Consider the following 15,587-nt stretch of genomic DNA (forward strand, 5'->3'; position numbering starts at 1 on the left):
CCGGGGCAAATTAGCCCATGCGTGGCCCAGCCCCTGCTCTGATCCTGGATCCAAAGAAGCCGGGTGGGGGGAAATGGGGTAGTGAGCAGCTGGACGTGGGGCCGCCGGTTCGCCCAGCTCCGCGCCACTGCTGCTCCACCCACTCCATGGGGCCCCCCCAAAGCATGGGGCCTGGGGCGGTCATCCCGATTCGCACCCCCAGGGACGGCCCTGCCTATTGTTTTGAAAAAGGTTTGTGTTCATACATTCAGTGTTCTCATCCAAGAAGGTGACTTAGTTAAGAATGAGAAAGAACATTTAAAAAGTTATACATGAATAAATGTGTCAAATTACCATATTTATCTGAATCCAAGATGACTTTGAATTTGAGGCAGTTGCAATCAAGGATGTCAACTTGGGTGAAATTTTTCTAAACTATTTAAGTCATTCATGTACACTTGAAAACTTTAGCCTGAGTCGGAATATATTTTCTTAATGGAGCAAACTTAATTTTGCTTTATATCTGTTGTGTTTAATTTCACAGGTTTTTAGAGGGGTGAGAGATGGGTTAGTGGAAGCCTCCTGGGCTTCCTAACTGATTAAAAATGCCTTTATCAAGTGCAGTGGGGCTTACTTTATTAAGAGTTATTACTAAATAGATGGAAAGTTTCAGACTCATAGTTGCTTTTGAGTGGAAAATATACTCACCTTAAGAGCAAGACAGTTTTTAAGATGTCTCTAATTCATAACAGATCTTATTCACATTTCCAAGAAGTTCAGCTTCAGGCCAGTAAGAATTAACAGATTTAGTCCACAAGGAGCTGCTTTTAGAAAGCTTATAGGCATATGAAAACTTAGTTAATAGTGAGAGAACATTTTGTGATATTATCTATAGCAATTATACAGGTACAAATGTTATAACTTGGTAAAGTAGCCGAAGTCAGCCTTGAGGAGTATAACGGGTTTTGACTTACTTGGCACATCTACACATTCATTAGTGCACAGTAATTAAGGTACAGGAAACCCTCACTATTCGCGGCTTCGGCATTCATAGTTTCAAATATTCGCAAATGCCAAACCTGCTTCTTAAATACACTTACAAGAGCTCCTTGGGAGCTGTGCGCTTGCCGCTCCCGGGCTCCAGCCACTGCCACCATGCTCCCACCATCGCCAGAGCAGCCGTGCCCCCCACAGCCGCCAGGGGAACCGAGTTCATGATTGCGGATTTCGCCATTCGCGGGGGATATGAGAACGTATCCCCCACAAATGGTGAGGGTCGCCTGTACTAACTTAAGGCACTGTAATCAGTGCTAATGCGCAGTAGCACCAGTGCATGCTTTTTTTGTGATGCTAATGCTCAGTAGACTTAGCTCATTAGCACAGTTTTTGCCTGCCACGCTAACGCTCAGTAGAATTAGTCTACTGTGCATTGTAGCATCTCATTGTAGATGCACCCACGGTGCCTAATCACTTTAGAGACTCCTGACACTGTTCACATTAACATGAAGATAGTCTCCTTTTTCTAACGGGCAAATTTTCTCTCATTGCAGTTGGCTATGGGGAAGATGATGGAGCAAGGACCAGTATTAATTATCACTTTCCAGGCCCAGGTTGTTATGGTGATTAAGGATCAGAAAGGGGAGGTGGTAGAAGGTGATCCGGTAAGTGATGCTTACATACTGTGTGTTTAAAAATGAGCCAGCCAGTTGTCCATTCCAGTGAAATTGTATGTTCTCATTTTTAATGTAATCGAATCATGGTGTAACAAACATCTACAGTGGAAGCCTGGCTAATTTTATTTATTTGCGTCTCAGCACAGTTATTATATTGCTCTAGCCAGAGGTCTAGCTGTATGGAACCGTCTATCTTTACTGAACCCTCATTACGTTGGTCTGGTTGCTAAAACATTATGAAATATCATCAGTAATTAAAGCTTGTCAAATAAGCAAGTGTGCTTTGTGACGCAGCCTTTGCCTTTTATTTAGGAAGTTCATTTGTCAATTAACAAAGTTTTTGTACTCTTATTGTTCCAGAGCTCAGGCACTAGTGCTGCTGTTTTTCACAGAATCATAGAAAAGTAGGGCTGGAAGGGACCTCCTGAGGTTATCTCTAGGAACAGAGATCTAGAGAATGGAATGGGCGCCTTTAAAAACAAAAGCAAAATAGACAGGGAAGTATTTGGAAACATAAGGCCTTTGGGAAAGATGAGAGCCTTTAGGAACCAGATAAAAGTTACTGGTTAAATCCGGAAAGTGTAGCAAGCATGGGAAAAGTCAATGGAAATAGCAGTTGATCCAATAATTTACACCTAGGTGAAATCTTAGAACAAGTGAAAGAGAATCCAGATACTGCCTCTGGTCCACTTTCGGGTCTGCCGGGGAGCATGCTGGGGGGGGGCCCCAGCGCCCCCCCAGCTTGGCAATCAGCTGCAGGGGGACCCCCCAGCGCCCCCCCGGCTTGGCAGTCAGCTGCAGGGGGACCCCGGGTGCCCCCCGCACCAGACCCAGGAGGCACCAGTGGCCAAGCCAGGGGAGTGAGAGGGGTTCCCCCAGAGCGCTCCCCGCCAGACCTGGAAGCGAACCAGAAGTGCTTCTGGTCCACTTCCGGGTCTGCTGCTGAGCACACTGGGGAGCCCCTGCGCTTTTGTGGGACGCTTCATCTGCCCCACCATCGCAGCACTCATGAGCCCCTGCTACCTAGAGGTATGTAGAAAAAACATTTAAAGCTGTCTCCTTGTCCAAATCTCTCCAAATCAATTCGGAAGGTTCCAATTTGATTCGGAGAGATTAAAGGGTCCTCTGATTTGATTTGGATTCGGAGATTCGACCATCGAATTGGGTCGAATCTCCACCGAATCAAATCGGGGACCGAAGCTTTACACACCCTAATGACTGGTTACACCACCTCAGACTACTATGCCAGTTCATTAGAAATCCTAGAGGAAACAGGGCAAAAACTCCTGGGCAGCACTGGGAAGCAACAAAGAGTAGAGATATTGTTTGGAGAAGGTTAGGATGCCATGAATAGTTTACTAGTTTACCACAGATCAGCTTTTGCATTTGTAATTAGGTCAAATTGCATTTGTAATTAGATCGGTTAAACAGTGGGAGTTCACTGAATAAATCTCAGCAGTGATATATGCCAAGTGTGAAGTAAGTATGAATGTTCTATCTATTTTGGTTTCAGTGCAAGGAGGAATGTGGTCTGCTGACTTCTAAAAGTCTCTGCTGCTTGGGAATGTCATCTTGGTGTGGTTTTGACAAGGCCCAATCCCTCTGTCCCATAACAGTCAGCCTCTTCCTGGCTAAAATGTAGGATGCTTCTGATCCTCACATTGAGAAATAGTAATAATAATGATGACATTTGGGAAAAATTGCAGCCAGACATATAAAACATTAAAATCCCTAACTTGGGAAGAGGGTAAGTCCTACTTAGTGGCTGTGTCTACATGAGATACTTACTGCACAGTAGTATTGCATGGCAGCAAGGGTGATGCGATGCTACTGCACAGCAGTCATGGGCTACTGCAGTCAGTGTCCCAAAAAAGCTGTTCAGTGATGCTACTGCACATTAACTCCAGTGTAGATGTGGCCAGCATGCCTCAGTTAATCAGCTAGTCGTTTCTTACTATGGCAAGTTTATACAGATAAATCATGCAGCAAAATTGTTCTTTTTGTGCATGTTTTTGTTTGCACCCACATTGTCCTGAATCAGATTAATTAGAGTCTCATGAGACTCAGGGAGCAATTTTATTTGAGTTGGCTTAGGTTTGTCTTCCTGGCTGGAAAACACTAAGGAAAGTAATTATATGTAGCACTGCTTCTGGCTGGGGGGAACTGTCTACTGGGACTCTCTGAGCCATTTTATTCCCATCAGCCTTCTGAAAGAAAAGGCAAGATCCCATTAATTGAGAGTAAATTTAAGTGAGGAGCTGCTGTAAGCCCCTGGGTGGAAGGATGAATGATAAGAAGTGTCTGGGATCGTGCCAGCAAGGTACTAGTCACTCTGTTTGATGTCTTGTCTTCTTTTACATACCCATACCACCAGCTCTTTTGTTAGTGCCTAACTATACATACCATGTCTTCACCGTGGCCTATCTGAGCATATGTCATCTGTCATTGCTGCTGCTTTGGAGTACTGTAGAAGGGCAGGATTGAGTCTCACTGATAGATCAGAGGACCAACAGATCATGTTAGATTTTCAGTTCCTGTGCAGTTCCTGGTTTTATATTTACATATTTTTGTCCATCCTAATGCCTACATGAAATGGGCATTAGGGGCATGAAGAGCCTGGAGGCCCCAGACATGTAGGGCATTTATACACATACTTTTTTTCCAGTGATGTGCCAGAGAACTGCTGCTTCAGAACAGACTCGATTAATCAAATCTAGGTCTGTGTGAAGCTTCTGTCCCTAATTCGATTTGGCGGAGATTTGGCCCGATTTGGTGACCGAATCTCTGTATCCAAGTCGAATCAGAGGACCCTTCAATCTCTCTAAATCGAATTGGAACCCTCTGAATTGATTCGGAGGGATTCAGAAAGATTCAGTGATTCAGAAGCTTTAAATGTTTTTTCTACATACCTCTAGGTAGCAGGTGGCTTGTGAGTGCTGTGATGCTGGGGCACATGGAGCATCCCACAGGAGTGTGGGGGGCTCCCCAGTGCACTTGGCAGCAGGCCCAGAAGTGGATCAAAAGCACTTCCAGGTCTGCTGGGGAGTGCACAGGAGGCCCCCCCCTCGTACCACCCCAGCTTGGTGACTGGTACCTCCTCCCCCCCTTGTACCACCCCAGCTTGGTGACTGGTACCTCCTGGGTCTAGGGGGGGCACCTGGGGTCCCCCCATGGGCGATCACCGAGTCCAAAGGGTGTGGGAGGGCCTCCCCAGCACGTTCCCTGATGGACCCAGAAGTGGACTGGAACTACTTCCTGTCCACTTCCGGGTTCACCGTCGAGCACGCGGGGCACTGTGGGGCGCTCCATCCGCCCAAGCATCGCAGCGTTTACAATCTATGCCTGGTACCTTGAGGTATATAAAAAAATCCAAACTTTTAAAGCTGTGTCAATGGCCAAATTGCTGATTCTCTGAATCGGCATCGAATCTTCAGATTCAGATTCGGCCGAATCAAATCAGGGACAGTGATCTGAGTCAACAAATTGAATCACTGTCCCCGATTCAGGCCAAATCTGAATCAAATAAGGCCCATTTCGCACACTGTTAATCACGTCTGCTCTGCACACGAGCTGAGGTGAACTGCACTGCACCCCATGCAGTTATATAAGTGATGAAATGCGTATCAGCACACAGAAAATGGTGGTGGTCCACTTTTGAACTAAAGCACCTCCGAGAAGTTTTAGTTCTTAAGTGTGCCACCACCATTGTCTCAGCACTGATGCATGTTTCACCACTTATACAACTGCACGCGTCGCAGCACCAGGTGCTGCAATGTATACATGTGAAAAAGTGCCTTTAAGCAGAAAGTAGTAAAAATGAGTGCATCTGCACATGCACTTTACTGCAGAATAGACTACTTTGGTCTACAGTAAAGCATTATGGTCTACACGTGTGCTGGTATTAGAGTGCAGTAAACTAATTAACTCCAGCATAGGCTAATACTGTGGGGGACAGTACTATCTTATGGTGGAGTACTTTATTGTACCAAAACACACGTGTAGATGGTGACCGGGGCCATAAATTGCACCTGGTCAGCCCAGCCAGCCGAGGGCCTGCTCTGCCTCAGCTCAAATTACCACTGTCCTGGGTGCACATGTAGACACTGCACTGGGGAGCAGCTAACTCTGGTGTGAACTGCCTCAGAGTTTATTGCATCGCATTAATTTTACATGTGGATGCACCCAATGAAAGTTAATTGTCAGGGGGTAGAAAATATTCAAGAAGTTGGGAATATAAGTTTGTGTCCTGGACTTTTTACCTTATTACTGTTGGAGCCTGCAATAAAGTTCAGGCTCAAATGGCTGGAAGTCTGTTGTTTACCCTGAAACTATTTATCTTGTCCCATTATATCATACTACATATGGTGAGGAACCTCTGAAAACGTAAGGAGATGGCTCCTGAGAGTGACTTATCAACAGGGATCCAGGTTTTCTATTTGCCAAGTGCTCATTTTCTCCTTTAAAAATGAAAAATACAGGAAATCACAGGTTTCCAGCCTGCAAAGGGCTGGGGTGTGGGAGGGAGTGGGATGCAGGGAGTGCTACATGCATACGTAATCGTGCACATGGCCAGCAGTACAACCAGGTAGTGGTGGAGAGCAGCACCCCTAGCTGCCTGCAGGTAAGTCTGTGCGGGGGGAGATATAGGTAATCCATTTGGGGGCCAGATTAAGGCAGCTATGGTGAGGCAGGGGGCAGGATAGGGTTGGCAGCTGCAGCTTGGGCTGGGGGGACTGCCCAGCCGGGGCAGTGTCCTGGAGGCCAGGGAGCAGGACAGAGCTATGCGTGGCTTGTCCAGGGCAGGTGGCAGAGGCGGGGCAGGGCTGGCTTGCAGGTGAAGGATGGCAGCTCCCATTCTCTTTTCACACTCCCGGGGAGAGGTCAGGCACTAAAGGCAACCTGTTGGGAGAGCACATGCCCCCCCAGATTTGTGTACCCGCAGCAGGGTGTGGGGCTGCAACCTTGCTGGCTCTGCGGTTCAGTGGTTGGGACCCAGTATGGGAGGGCAGAGCATAGCGGGGAGGCTCAGTGCTGCTGCCCCGGCTACCGGGACCCCCATGCCAGCTGCATCGCCAAGGTGAAATGCCCCCTGCCCACTTGGCAGCAGCAGGGAGGACATAACTCCATGCACTTACAACAGGAGTTAATGACACAGCAAGGTTTAAGAGCCTGTGAAACTTTCTGGAAGCACCAGCTTTCCTGAGTGCCTGGCTAGCCAGGTTGTGTCTTTGCAATGTTTAAGATGCTTAATGATGTATAATGGGTGACATTGCAAGGATCCTGGAGCTGACAGTTTCCAACTGATTTCCATTAAAATTAATAGATGCATTTAATAAATATGGCTCTCTTCAACTATTCTGTTTAGCTTGCCTGGGAGGTTTACAGAGAAAGGACTAATTTTAATGATGGGCCCATCTGGACTGATTTACATCCTGTCACATCAACTTGAGGGAGAGGAGAGGGCTGTTTAGTGATTTCTCACATTAAATTAGCCCATTTGTAAAAGCTGGCTCCTGATGTGATAATTATTAAATGGGATATCAAAGTCTGTTTGTCCGATTCTTTTGCAACAGTAATAAATCAAGGAGATGCATTAAAATCCTGTAAGGGAAACAAAGTTAGAGTTTTAATCAAATGTTAACTGCTGACCGGCAGCCAGCCATGATTCAGTGTTGCTGCTGAGTTTTGAGCAGATCACAGGAAAACAGGGCTGGAAGAGATCTAACAAAGTCATCTAGTCTGTCCCCTGCTCATGGCAGGTTTGTTCCTGACTAAACTATCTCAGCCAGGTGTCTGTCCGACCTGCTCCTGAAAAGAGATGGAGATTGTACAACTTCTCTAAGTAGCCTGTTCCAATGCTTGACTACCCTCATAGTGAAAAAGTTCCTTCTAATATCCAGTCTGCATTTCCTCTGATGCATCTGGAGGCCTTTGCCTCCAGATGCCTCAGAACAAAGCCCATCCCTTGCTCTATAATTGGGCTTCAGTTATTTGAAGATTGTTATCAAATCCAGGCTCAATCTTTTCTTGCTCAATCTTTTCTTCTTCACCCCAAAAACATTTTACCACTAGATAAGTGTAAAGTGATGCACATGGGGAAAAAAATAACCCAAACTATCCCTATACTATGATGAGCTCTGCATCAGCTGCTACACTAGCTGCTGATTCCTGCTAGTATCCACCCAGAAGCACTTCTCACCCCAAGCACTCCCCCAACCTGGCTGCCTTAGTCAGGGACATGCAGGCTGCAGTAGGCCAGAACCTGGTCGTAGGATTACTATTCTTGGTAAAAGAAGTTGCACGTTGTAAAGTCTTGAAATTGAATTCACATGCTAGTAATCACAGCAGTCACCTTGTTTTCAATTGTTTCAGTTCCAACTGCTGTGCTGCAAACTCACCCACAGCGAGGCACATGGGATGTTTGGGAGTACACAGATGATTGTGCCAAGCATCCAGCAGTGATATCTATTTAAAATGAAATCAAGGAAAAGATCCCTGTTGAGATTTGCATGATCAGTGTAGGGCAATAGGCTTTAGACAGCCCAACAGAACATCTCTTAAAGGTCAAAGAATCATCTTTAAATTAAATCTTGAGGGACTGTGGTGCTGTACTTGTCACCATGTACCTTGGAGATAAGGAACAGATTTAATCTGAAATGCATCATCATGGCTGAGAAATTTGCTTCTGGGAGTCTGCAGGTGTTTGCAGCCCCAGTTTCTTTAAATATATGCAGCAATGTGTACTGCACAGTTAAGATTCAAATGTAGCCATATTAAAAGGTACAAAAATCAAGGTACTGCTCTTGCAGTGCAGTGATGCCATAAAAATAAGCCTTGTCCTTTTGGTTTAGTCCTGTTTTGTGTTGAGGTCTTCAGCACCGTTCCCCCTTTTCCAATTTTTTTTTAAGAGGCCCATTTCTGGTGCTCATTTTCCTTGTTTACGCTTTGGCTTCTTTCCTTAGAGACTACAGTGATATGGAGGCTGAAAAATGACATAGCTGGAAAATGCAAAGTTTTAAGTTCCAACCGCAGTATTAACTCAGCTGTGTTGTCTGCCTTGTATGTTCCTTACACACTTTAAGAGTCACAGAGGAGAATTCAGTACATATTTAACCAGACTGCACTGTGCACTTGATTTAACACTTACAGGAACCATAATGGGTGAATTACTTTTGTTTTTGTGACTTCATGTTGCAGGTTAAAACAGGATGAGCAGTTTTTCCTATTAAAAAAGGAGATGTATGTGGTTAAAAGGAAAGAGATAAAAGGCTAAACATGGTCAAGTAGGAAACGTGCTTCCAGAAGGCCCCAACCAGCCAAAGGCTGGAGACAAGAGACTGGGTCTATCTTTGGACATGTGCATGGGCAGATTTGGGTTTTGAAAAGGGAGCTGCAGGTGGTTTGGTGCATGATCATTATTTACACAACTCATATTTTTCCTCAATTACAAAGAAAAACTAGAAGCTTTACCATTATGCTAGGGCCTATTCAAAATCCAAGCAAAAACAAATGTAACTGTGTTTGGGGGTGGGGGGCTGACGGCCAGCTCTGGGGTAGGGCAAGCACTTGATGCCAGAGGAGTATGGCTGTTACGCTACCCCAGCCTGGCCACAGAGAGAACTGCTCCCTTCATCCCAACACATGGATCCCTTAGACACTCTGCCATAGCCCCAAATTACCCGTCATGCATTGCCCCTGCCACCTCAAATGCCCCCTGTTATCACACATATCCCCACACTGAGCCCCCACACCATCATGACTCAAACCCAGACTCCATCCCTCCACATCCCATTGGGTCCAACCCTTCCCCCATGAACCCACTGCACCCTGCACAGACCATCCCCATCACCCCCAGCCCTACAGCCTCTCACCTCCTCTGAGCACCCAAACCTTCCTGCAGTCTCTCACACCCCATGGGCCACTTCTCACCCACAATCCTTGCTCCCAACCTCCCTCATTTCCCCTAACCTAATGCCTTGGCACCTCCTCACCCAACACCTCCCCCATCCTAAAGCTCCCTGGGGCTGTCACCCTCCATTCACCCCCGAGCAGCTCCTTCCCCTCAAACTCCCTCCCAAGCAGGTCTCCTGCCCCTCATAGCCCCCAGCCATGGTGGTGGGGAGTGGGAACAGGTCTGTAACTGCCCTTCCTTGCCTCCACTGCCTCCATTCCCCACAGCATACCCAGAGCTGGTCTCCACTGTCCCCCACTGTCAACATACAGAAGCAAACTGTTGGGGCCAGGGGCGGATTTGCTTCAGCTGACTGCAGCACCCCTACCTGGAGAGACCAGTCCCTCTGGATCCACCCATGCCCAGTTTTATTCTGCCCTTGATGCACTGCTGACTCCACCTCCCACAGCCCCCATCATCAGCTGCAGTGAATAACCTAGGTAAGGGTCACTGCGGGAACTTACCCCTTTGCCTTGCCTTGCCTTTGCAACTCCCTCCTGCCTCTGACCTCTGCACCAAAGCCATCACACAGCTGGGCGTGCCCTCCCCTCCTTGTGTCTGACTTTGTGTTGATTTGAATCCCCCGGGAACAAAGCCACCCAATACAGGGTCCTAGGTAGTGGCAGTCCTTTATTGGGCTGCACACCATAGGGCATGTGAGCAGAGAAACATTACCAGGATAATGGAAGGAGAGAGGCTAGCTTGATTGGTGGAAAATCAAGGTGCGTTAACACCTATGGGAGGAAGACATTAGCAGAAATCAAGTTGATAATAATGAGCCATGAAATCAGTGAACTCCGTCAGGCCATCGGTCCATGCCGAACAGTTTCTTTTAAACCTTGAGTGGATCAAGAATCCCAGCTCCCTCCCCAACCACCGGATCAACCCCTGGGCATATATATGAACAAAGGCCAGCTTCTAACTGTAATGTTTAGGTGTCACCCTTTGGAAACTTTCATTAGGATATCAACTGCTCTTCTAGGCACTGGTGTTAAGCTGGTTGTGAGAAAGTACTTCCCCCTTCCCAGCCCAGTGCCGTAGAGCTTGCATCTCTGCGCGGCTCAAATTTTGCAGCCCCACAGTGTGTCCGGGCAGACGCTAAGCAGGTTGTCTTTGAAACGCTGCTCAAGAGAACGTGGGTTTATGATGCACAGCACTTTGGTAACCAACTAAAGCAGATTCTTCTGACTGCTGTAATACAGAGCCTCCCCCTCATATTTCCACGCCTATATTATAATCGACAAGCATTCACACATTAGATTAGATTAAAAACAAATTACCTAAGTACACATCTGGGAGATCAGCCAACACAAACTATCTGATCTCTTGATTACATTTCCTTTTTCAGAAGGAGAGGTTAGCCTGTCTGTGGTCGACACTGAAGCTGACTTTCTGCTCTGAGCTCAGTCCCCACCAAGAGCCCTTTTCTTCACTGGAATTAATCCAGTTCACTTAAAATTTGCCAGGATAGAATTTCTCTGGAAATGAATTCAGAAAATCAGGATCTCATTTTTTGGCTTGTCATAACTCAAGCTGTTGATCTTAGTTGGGATTGTTGAGCCTGCCTTCACTGTGGGGGGGTGTTGACAGAAGCTGTTCTCAGCTAAATTATTCTGCTGCTATAAATGACTTACAGTTACATTCCCAGATAAAAAAATAGAATATTAGGATGGAGTTAATGTTGTTTCATGTATTTTAGTATTTGTGGTCCCAGCTTAAACTGAACTCCTTACAAATCGTATTTGATTTGAGACTACAAGTACTACAGTGCACTAATCATGATGACATGGCATCGCTGCAGGGCAAAGAAAATTGTTTGGATCCCTACCTGTATGTCCATTTTCAGACCGCACATGCTTGAATGTTTGTACTTCAAGTAAAAGCATTTATTTTTAATTGGTTATAAATTGTCTCTAATTTGCCTTGGAATAAGTGAGTATAACTAGTACATATCCAAGCAAACAATGTGCTTTCCATGGTCAGATGGGTCCTGGATGTTTAAGGACAAATTATGTTAATATTTAGAAGAGAAGCTAAGTTGTTTGCTGGTTGTGCTGAGTAGTGAATACCAAGTCTGTTATGTCCCATCTGTTCTTGAAACGGGTTTGAGATTGTCTGATTCAGCCTACGACTGGTGCCATATCTCAATTTTGTCTGTTCAGCCATAAGTATGGGAGTTTCTTTCCGGAGCCAGTCAGATGCATTTCCTGTCTTTTTTCTTCATCTGAGTAAACAGGGTTAGTTCTTTTCTATATTGTCACTTTTAGACTGTCTCTGCAGTGTAAGTGAACCTAGCAGATGTTGTATTGAATCAGAGTTGGCCTGGTCTCCTGTCTGTATTCGGTGGGAGCCTGCACAACTGTGGAGCCGTCTTCCTTTCCCTCTCCTGTGCATGTCTCCAGGCAGTCTCACCGGGCGGCCCCACAGGCTTGTTAGATGCATTCAAGGGCTGTGGACACCAGCTGGAGTTCTCTGCTTGTGGTCCTGCCTGAATACCATAGTTATTAACCTTTTGATCAGCACTCCTGTTCCTGTTTTATCATCCTTTGTCCCAAAACTTTTGTGGTTATACATTTAGCGGCCTCCCTCCCTCCAACGTATAACAAATAGGACTGTTTCTTACCATGCTTACTGCTCCACAGGAAGTTGTGAAAAGCCCTGTCATGGGTGATTATACGTTAAACTGCTTTGGGGGAGATCTCTCCTAAACCCAGACAGTTAAGCTGCTGAAGATGTGAACAAAAAAACCACGCTTTAGCAGAAGAAGCAGCTCGTTAATTCGACCCGGCTCTGCAGCATCTGTATAGATCGCACACTTCAGTGGGGCTTTTTGATGCTTTTATCTAATAGCTGATTCAATCAGCTATTAGGTAAAAGTGCCAAAAAAGCCCTGCTGAAGTGTGCGATCTATACAGACATTGGGCGAGCCAAGTAAAACTAATGTGATGCCTCTTCTGAGCATGCGCTGGGCTCGGCGCAGGGGTGCGCTGACTTAAAAAGAAAGCGCCATTTTTTTTTATGTCTGTAAGCAGCCTTAGTGACTCACTTAAGCTGTAAAGCATGAACGTTCATTTCCTTTGCACATTTATGTCATGTCTAATGTAACTGGCTGTTCCCATCATCTGTATGAACGGATTGCAGCCTGGTAACCATTGGTGCAGGACCCTTTATATTCAAAACACTAAACAGATGGTGTCAACAAGGGCTTTAAAAATATAGCGCTTTACAGATGATTTACTGTTAACTGCCTGTTCTTTTGTTTCCTAGGTGGAAGCTAAACCACTGTAACACTAAACCTGAATGAAACAGGTTTAAAATTATAGCTGAAATTTTAGCTGTACTATACTGTTCTAGGAGCAGACAGATGGAACTGTTATGTTAGCTTTATTTAATGCACACCTCTCTGTTTTTTGTCTCCTCCCCTTTAAGCTGTTTACTGTGGCATCTGTCCACAGCCAGAGCAAGGAAAAGGTTAAGACTAGAGCAGGATTTATAAAGAAAATCAGTGTATAGCTGGCCACCTAGCCCACCTACTCTGTTATGTTGCCTGTGATGTGTAGTTTCAGTTCTGACAAGTGAATTTATGTTTCAGGACAAAGTGCTGCGGATGCTGTATGTGTGGGCGCTCTGCAGAGACCAGGATGAGCTCAACCCATATGCTGCCTGGAGGTTGTTGGACATTTCATCATCTAGCACAGAACAGATCCTCTGAGAAGAATTCCATCCAACTGCTTCCTATACCTCTGCCTCACGAAAATGCCATCTCTGAACTCGTACCAATCTACACCATAATGAGGGAACTGCGTGAAATAGCCTAGATTGGTTCCTTTTCAGAAGAGGAGGCTATTAGGTGTGACACCATTTTACTGATTCCTGTTGTGAACTGCCTGGGTCTGACATGGCTGTAGCCATTACACTATAAGAATGTGTACCATACATATAACCATGAATGATATAAGACACTAGCAGCTGCTGTTGCTTCCTTTTTTTAATTTCAGCTGGGGGAGGCTAATCTTTCTTTCTGGTGTTCCCTAGTGCTTCCTGATTTCGGTGACGGTAGGTGTTGGATGTTAGCAGTGGGAAAGAAGGTATAGTTTGCAGAGTCTGCATCTACAGAAACAAAGAGAGCCTCCCAAGCTCCCTGACAGGCTCTTGTAGCGCTTTCAGGGATTTACCAGTGCCAGCTGATATACACTTCTTTTACTAGGTTGCACCAATAAGCCTTCTGTTGCTGCAGGGTCGTGCACTTTACTAAACCAGCCAAGCCAGTATCCAGCCCTGCCAGCAGCAGTGAGCCTGGTTTCCAGTGATGTTATACATTTCCCCTCCAATACATGTGGATCCCACAGCTTGGCAGGAAGAGCCTTGATAGTTGCAGTGTTTCTATTCATTACATCCACAAAAATTCTCTGGAGGTCACGTGACATTTGGTGCTGAACACATCTATCTGAATAGCATGCAAGTGGACAGCAGCAGTTACCTGCGGGGAGCTCTAGCTGCACTGGAGACATGGGCAGAGCTTTGGAACACTGGCCAGAAGTAAGAGGAACGGGCAGAAAAAGCTGGCATCTGCTGTGGATTTAGCAACAAAGTGCAAAAATTTGGTACATCACTGTCCCCTTCAGCTGACCGAAGGAGAGATGACCTACTCTGGACTTATTAAGGGAGCATTCTCCTGATCCAAGTAGAGATTTATGCTGCAGTAAAAGGGAGCACCTGGCATCCTACCAGAGCATGGGGGGCAGCTGCAGAGTTGCTGGCACACCCCAAGCTGACTGGTTCTCCTGGGCTAATAAAGGTTCCTTTTGAGAGGTTGTTTTCATGTGTTCAGCTGCCTCTTTTAGAAGTTTGGAAATTCTTGCAAAAGCATAACTGTGTATGGGAAGAGAACAACTGTCTTAAACTGGAAAATGAAAGGACTGAGCTGTGGGTTTTCAACTTGTCAGTGAATACACAACAAGGGGAAAGAGCAGTTTTTGCTCTGTAATTAAGTAATTGTTGGTTCTTCCTCCTGCAGATGTCCAGATCACTTTTTTAGTCAGTCTAAATGGAATTAAATATCTAGCTCAATGGCCAGTATTATTTCTGGAGCAGCTGTCTCAGTTCTGAGTGCTGCTGCATAAAGTAAGTGCAGTGGCACCCACTGAGCTCCTCACCAGGGTTGTACAAACCCTCTCTGGCTGGCTACCAGGCTAGGCTCTCTCACTCTCAGGGCAAGGGGATGTGTGGGCTTCACAGCCCTTGTACACGCTCTCTGTTCAGCCAGTTCCACCCTGGGTGCTGTCACCAGTGGAATAATTTTAGCTTTTTTTAATTGAATGTCATTAATTTATGTACTGGTGCCTGAACTCTGAACAAATAAATTCCACAATGCAGAACACAGTGATGGAATGGTGAGTCCCTGTGTTTGACCAGCTCCAGCACGGGAGGGTAGATGTTTGGCTTGGGGCTTGTTCATTGAAATAGGTTACTGGAAGGATTTTTTTTCATCAGCAAGCTAATAACGTATGCCCTTTGCACAGAGACTGAGTCTTTAAACAACCAGAACCACCTTGAAATGAATGTGGCACTGACATTGCGTGTTTGAGATGTTACTACAGTAAAGTCAGTGCTACACTGCTGTGGCTATGCAGTAAGTCAGAGCTCCCCAAAAATCAGAATCAACTTCCCTCATTTCCTGAGAAACTGAATTTGGACAATCAGCAGTCCATGCAGGAGACCACAGGACCCTGTTCTGCACAGAGCATACCTTTAATACCTTCCATCCTTTGCTTTCTCTGAGGTATTTCTGGCAAACACTAGTCAACATTATTTTTTAAAATACCCCAATATGAAAGGCACTAAACTTAAGTTTTTAAAATAATTATTTCCACTTCCCTCAGGCAGCTGCAGTGACCCAACTTGAGCTGGGTTGTAGCAACTGTTCACTCTTATGTTGGTTTCATGCCATTTAGTTGGCAAAACTAAATTCAGTGTCTGAATTG

At 45.7% G+C, this 15,587-nt stretch overlaps 1 protein-coding gene across 1 annotated transcript in view; it reads left to right on the forward strand.

Moving 5' to 3' along the window:
• Nucleotides 1–15,005, forward strand: part of TIMM44 (translocase of inner mitochondrial membrane 44) — a 52,368-nt gene extending 37,363 nt beyond the window's left edge. Inside the window, exons 12-13 of the mRNA XM_025206625.1 lie at nt 1,530–1,640; nt 13,196–15,005. Of these exons, the coding sequence (XP_025062410.1) occupies nt 1,530–1,640; nt 13,196–13,315 (231 nt within the window). The 3' untranslated portion in view covers nt 13,316–15,005. The remainder of the gene's footprint in view (nt 1–1,529; nt 1,641–13,195) is intronic.
• The last annotated feature ends 582 nt before the right edge of the window (nt 15,006–15,587 follow it).

Source organism: Alligator sinensis, unplaced genomic scaffold (genome assembly GCF_000455745.1).
Source record: "Alligator sinensis unplaced genomic scaffold, ASM45574v1 scaffold103_2, whole genome shotgun sequence".
In the NCBI taxonomy this organism is placed as follows: Eukaryota; Metazoa; Chordata; order Crocodylia; family Alligatoridae; genus Alligator; species Alligator sinensis.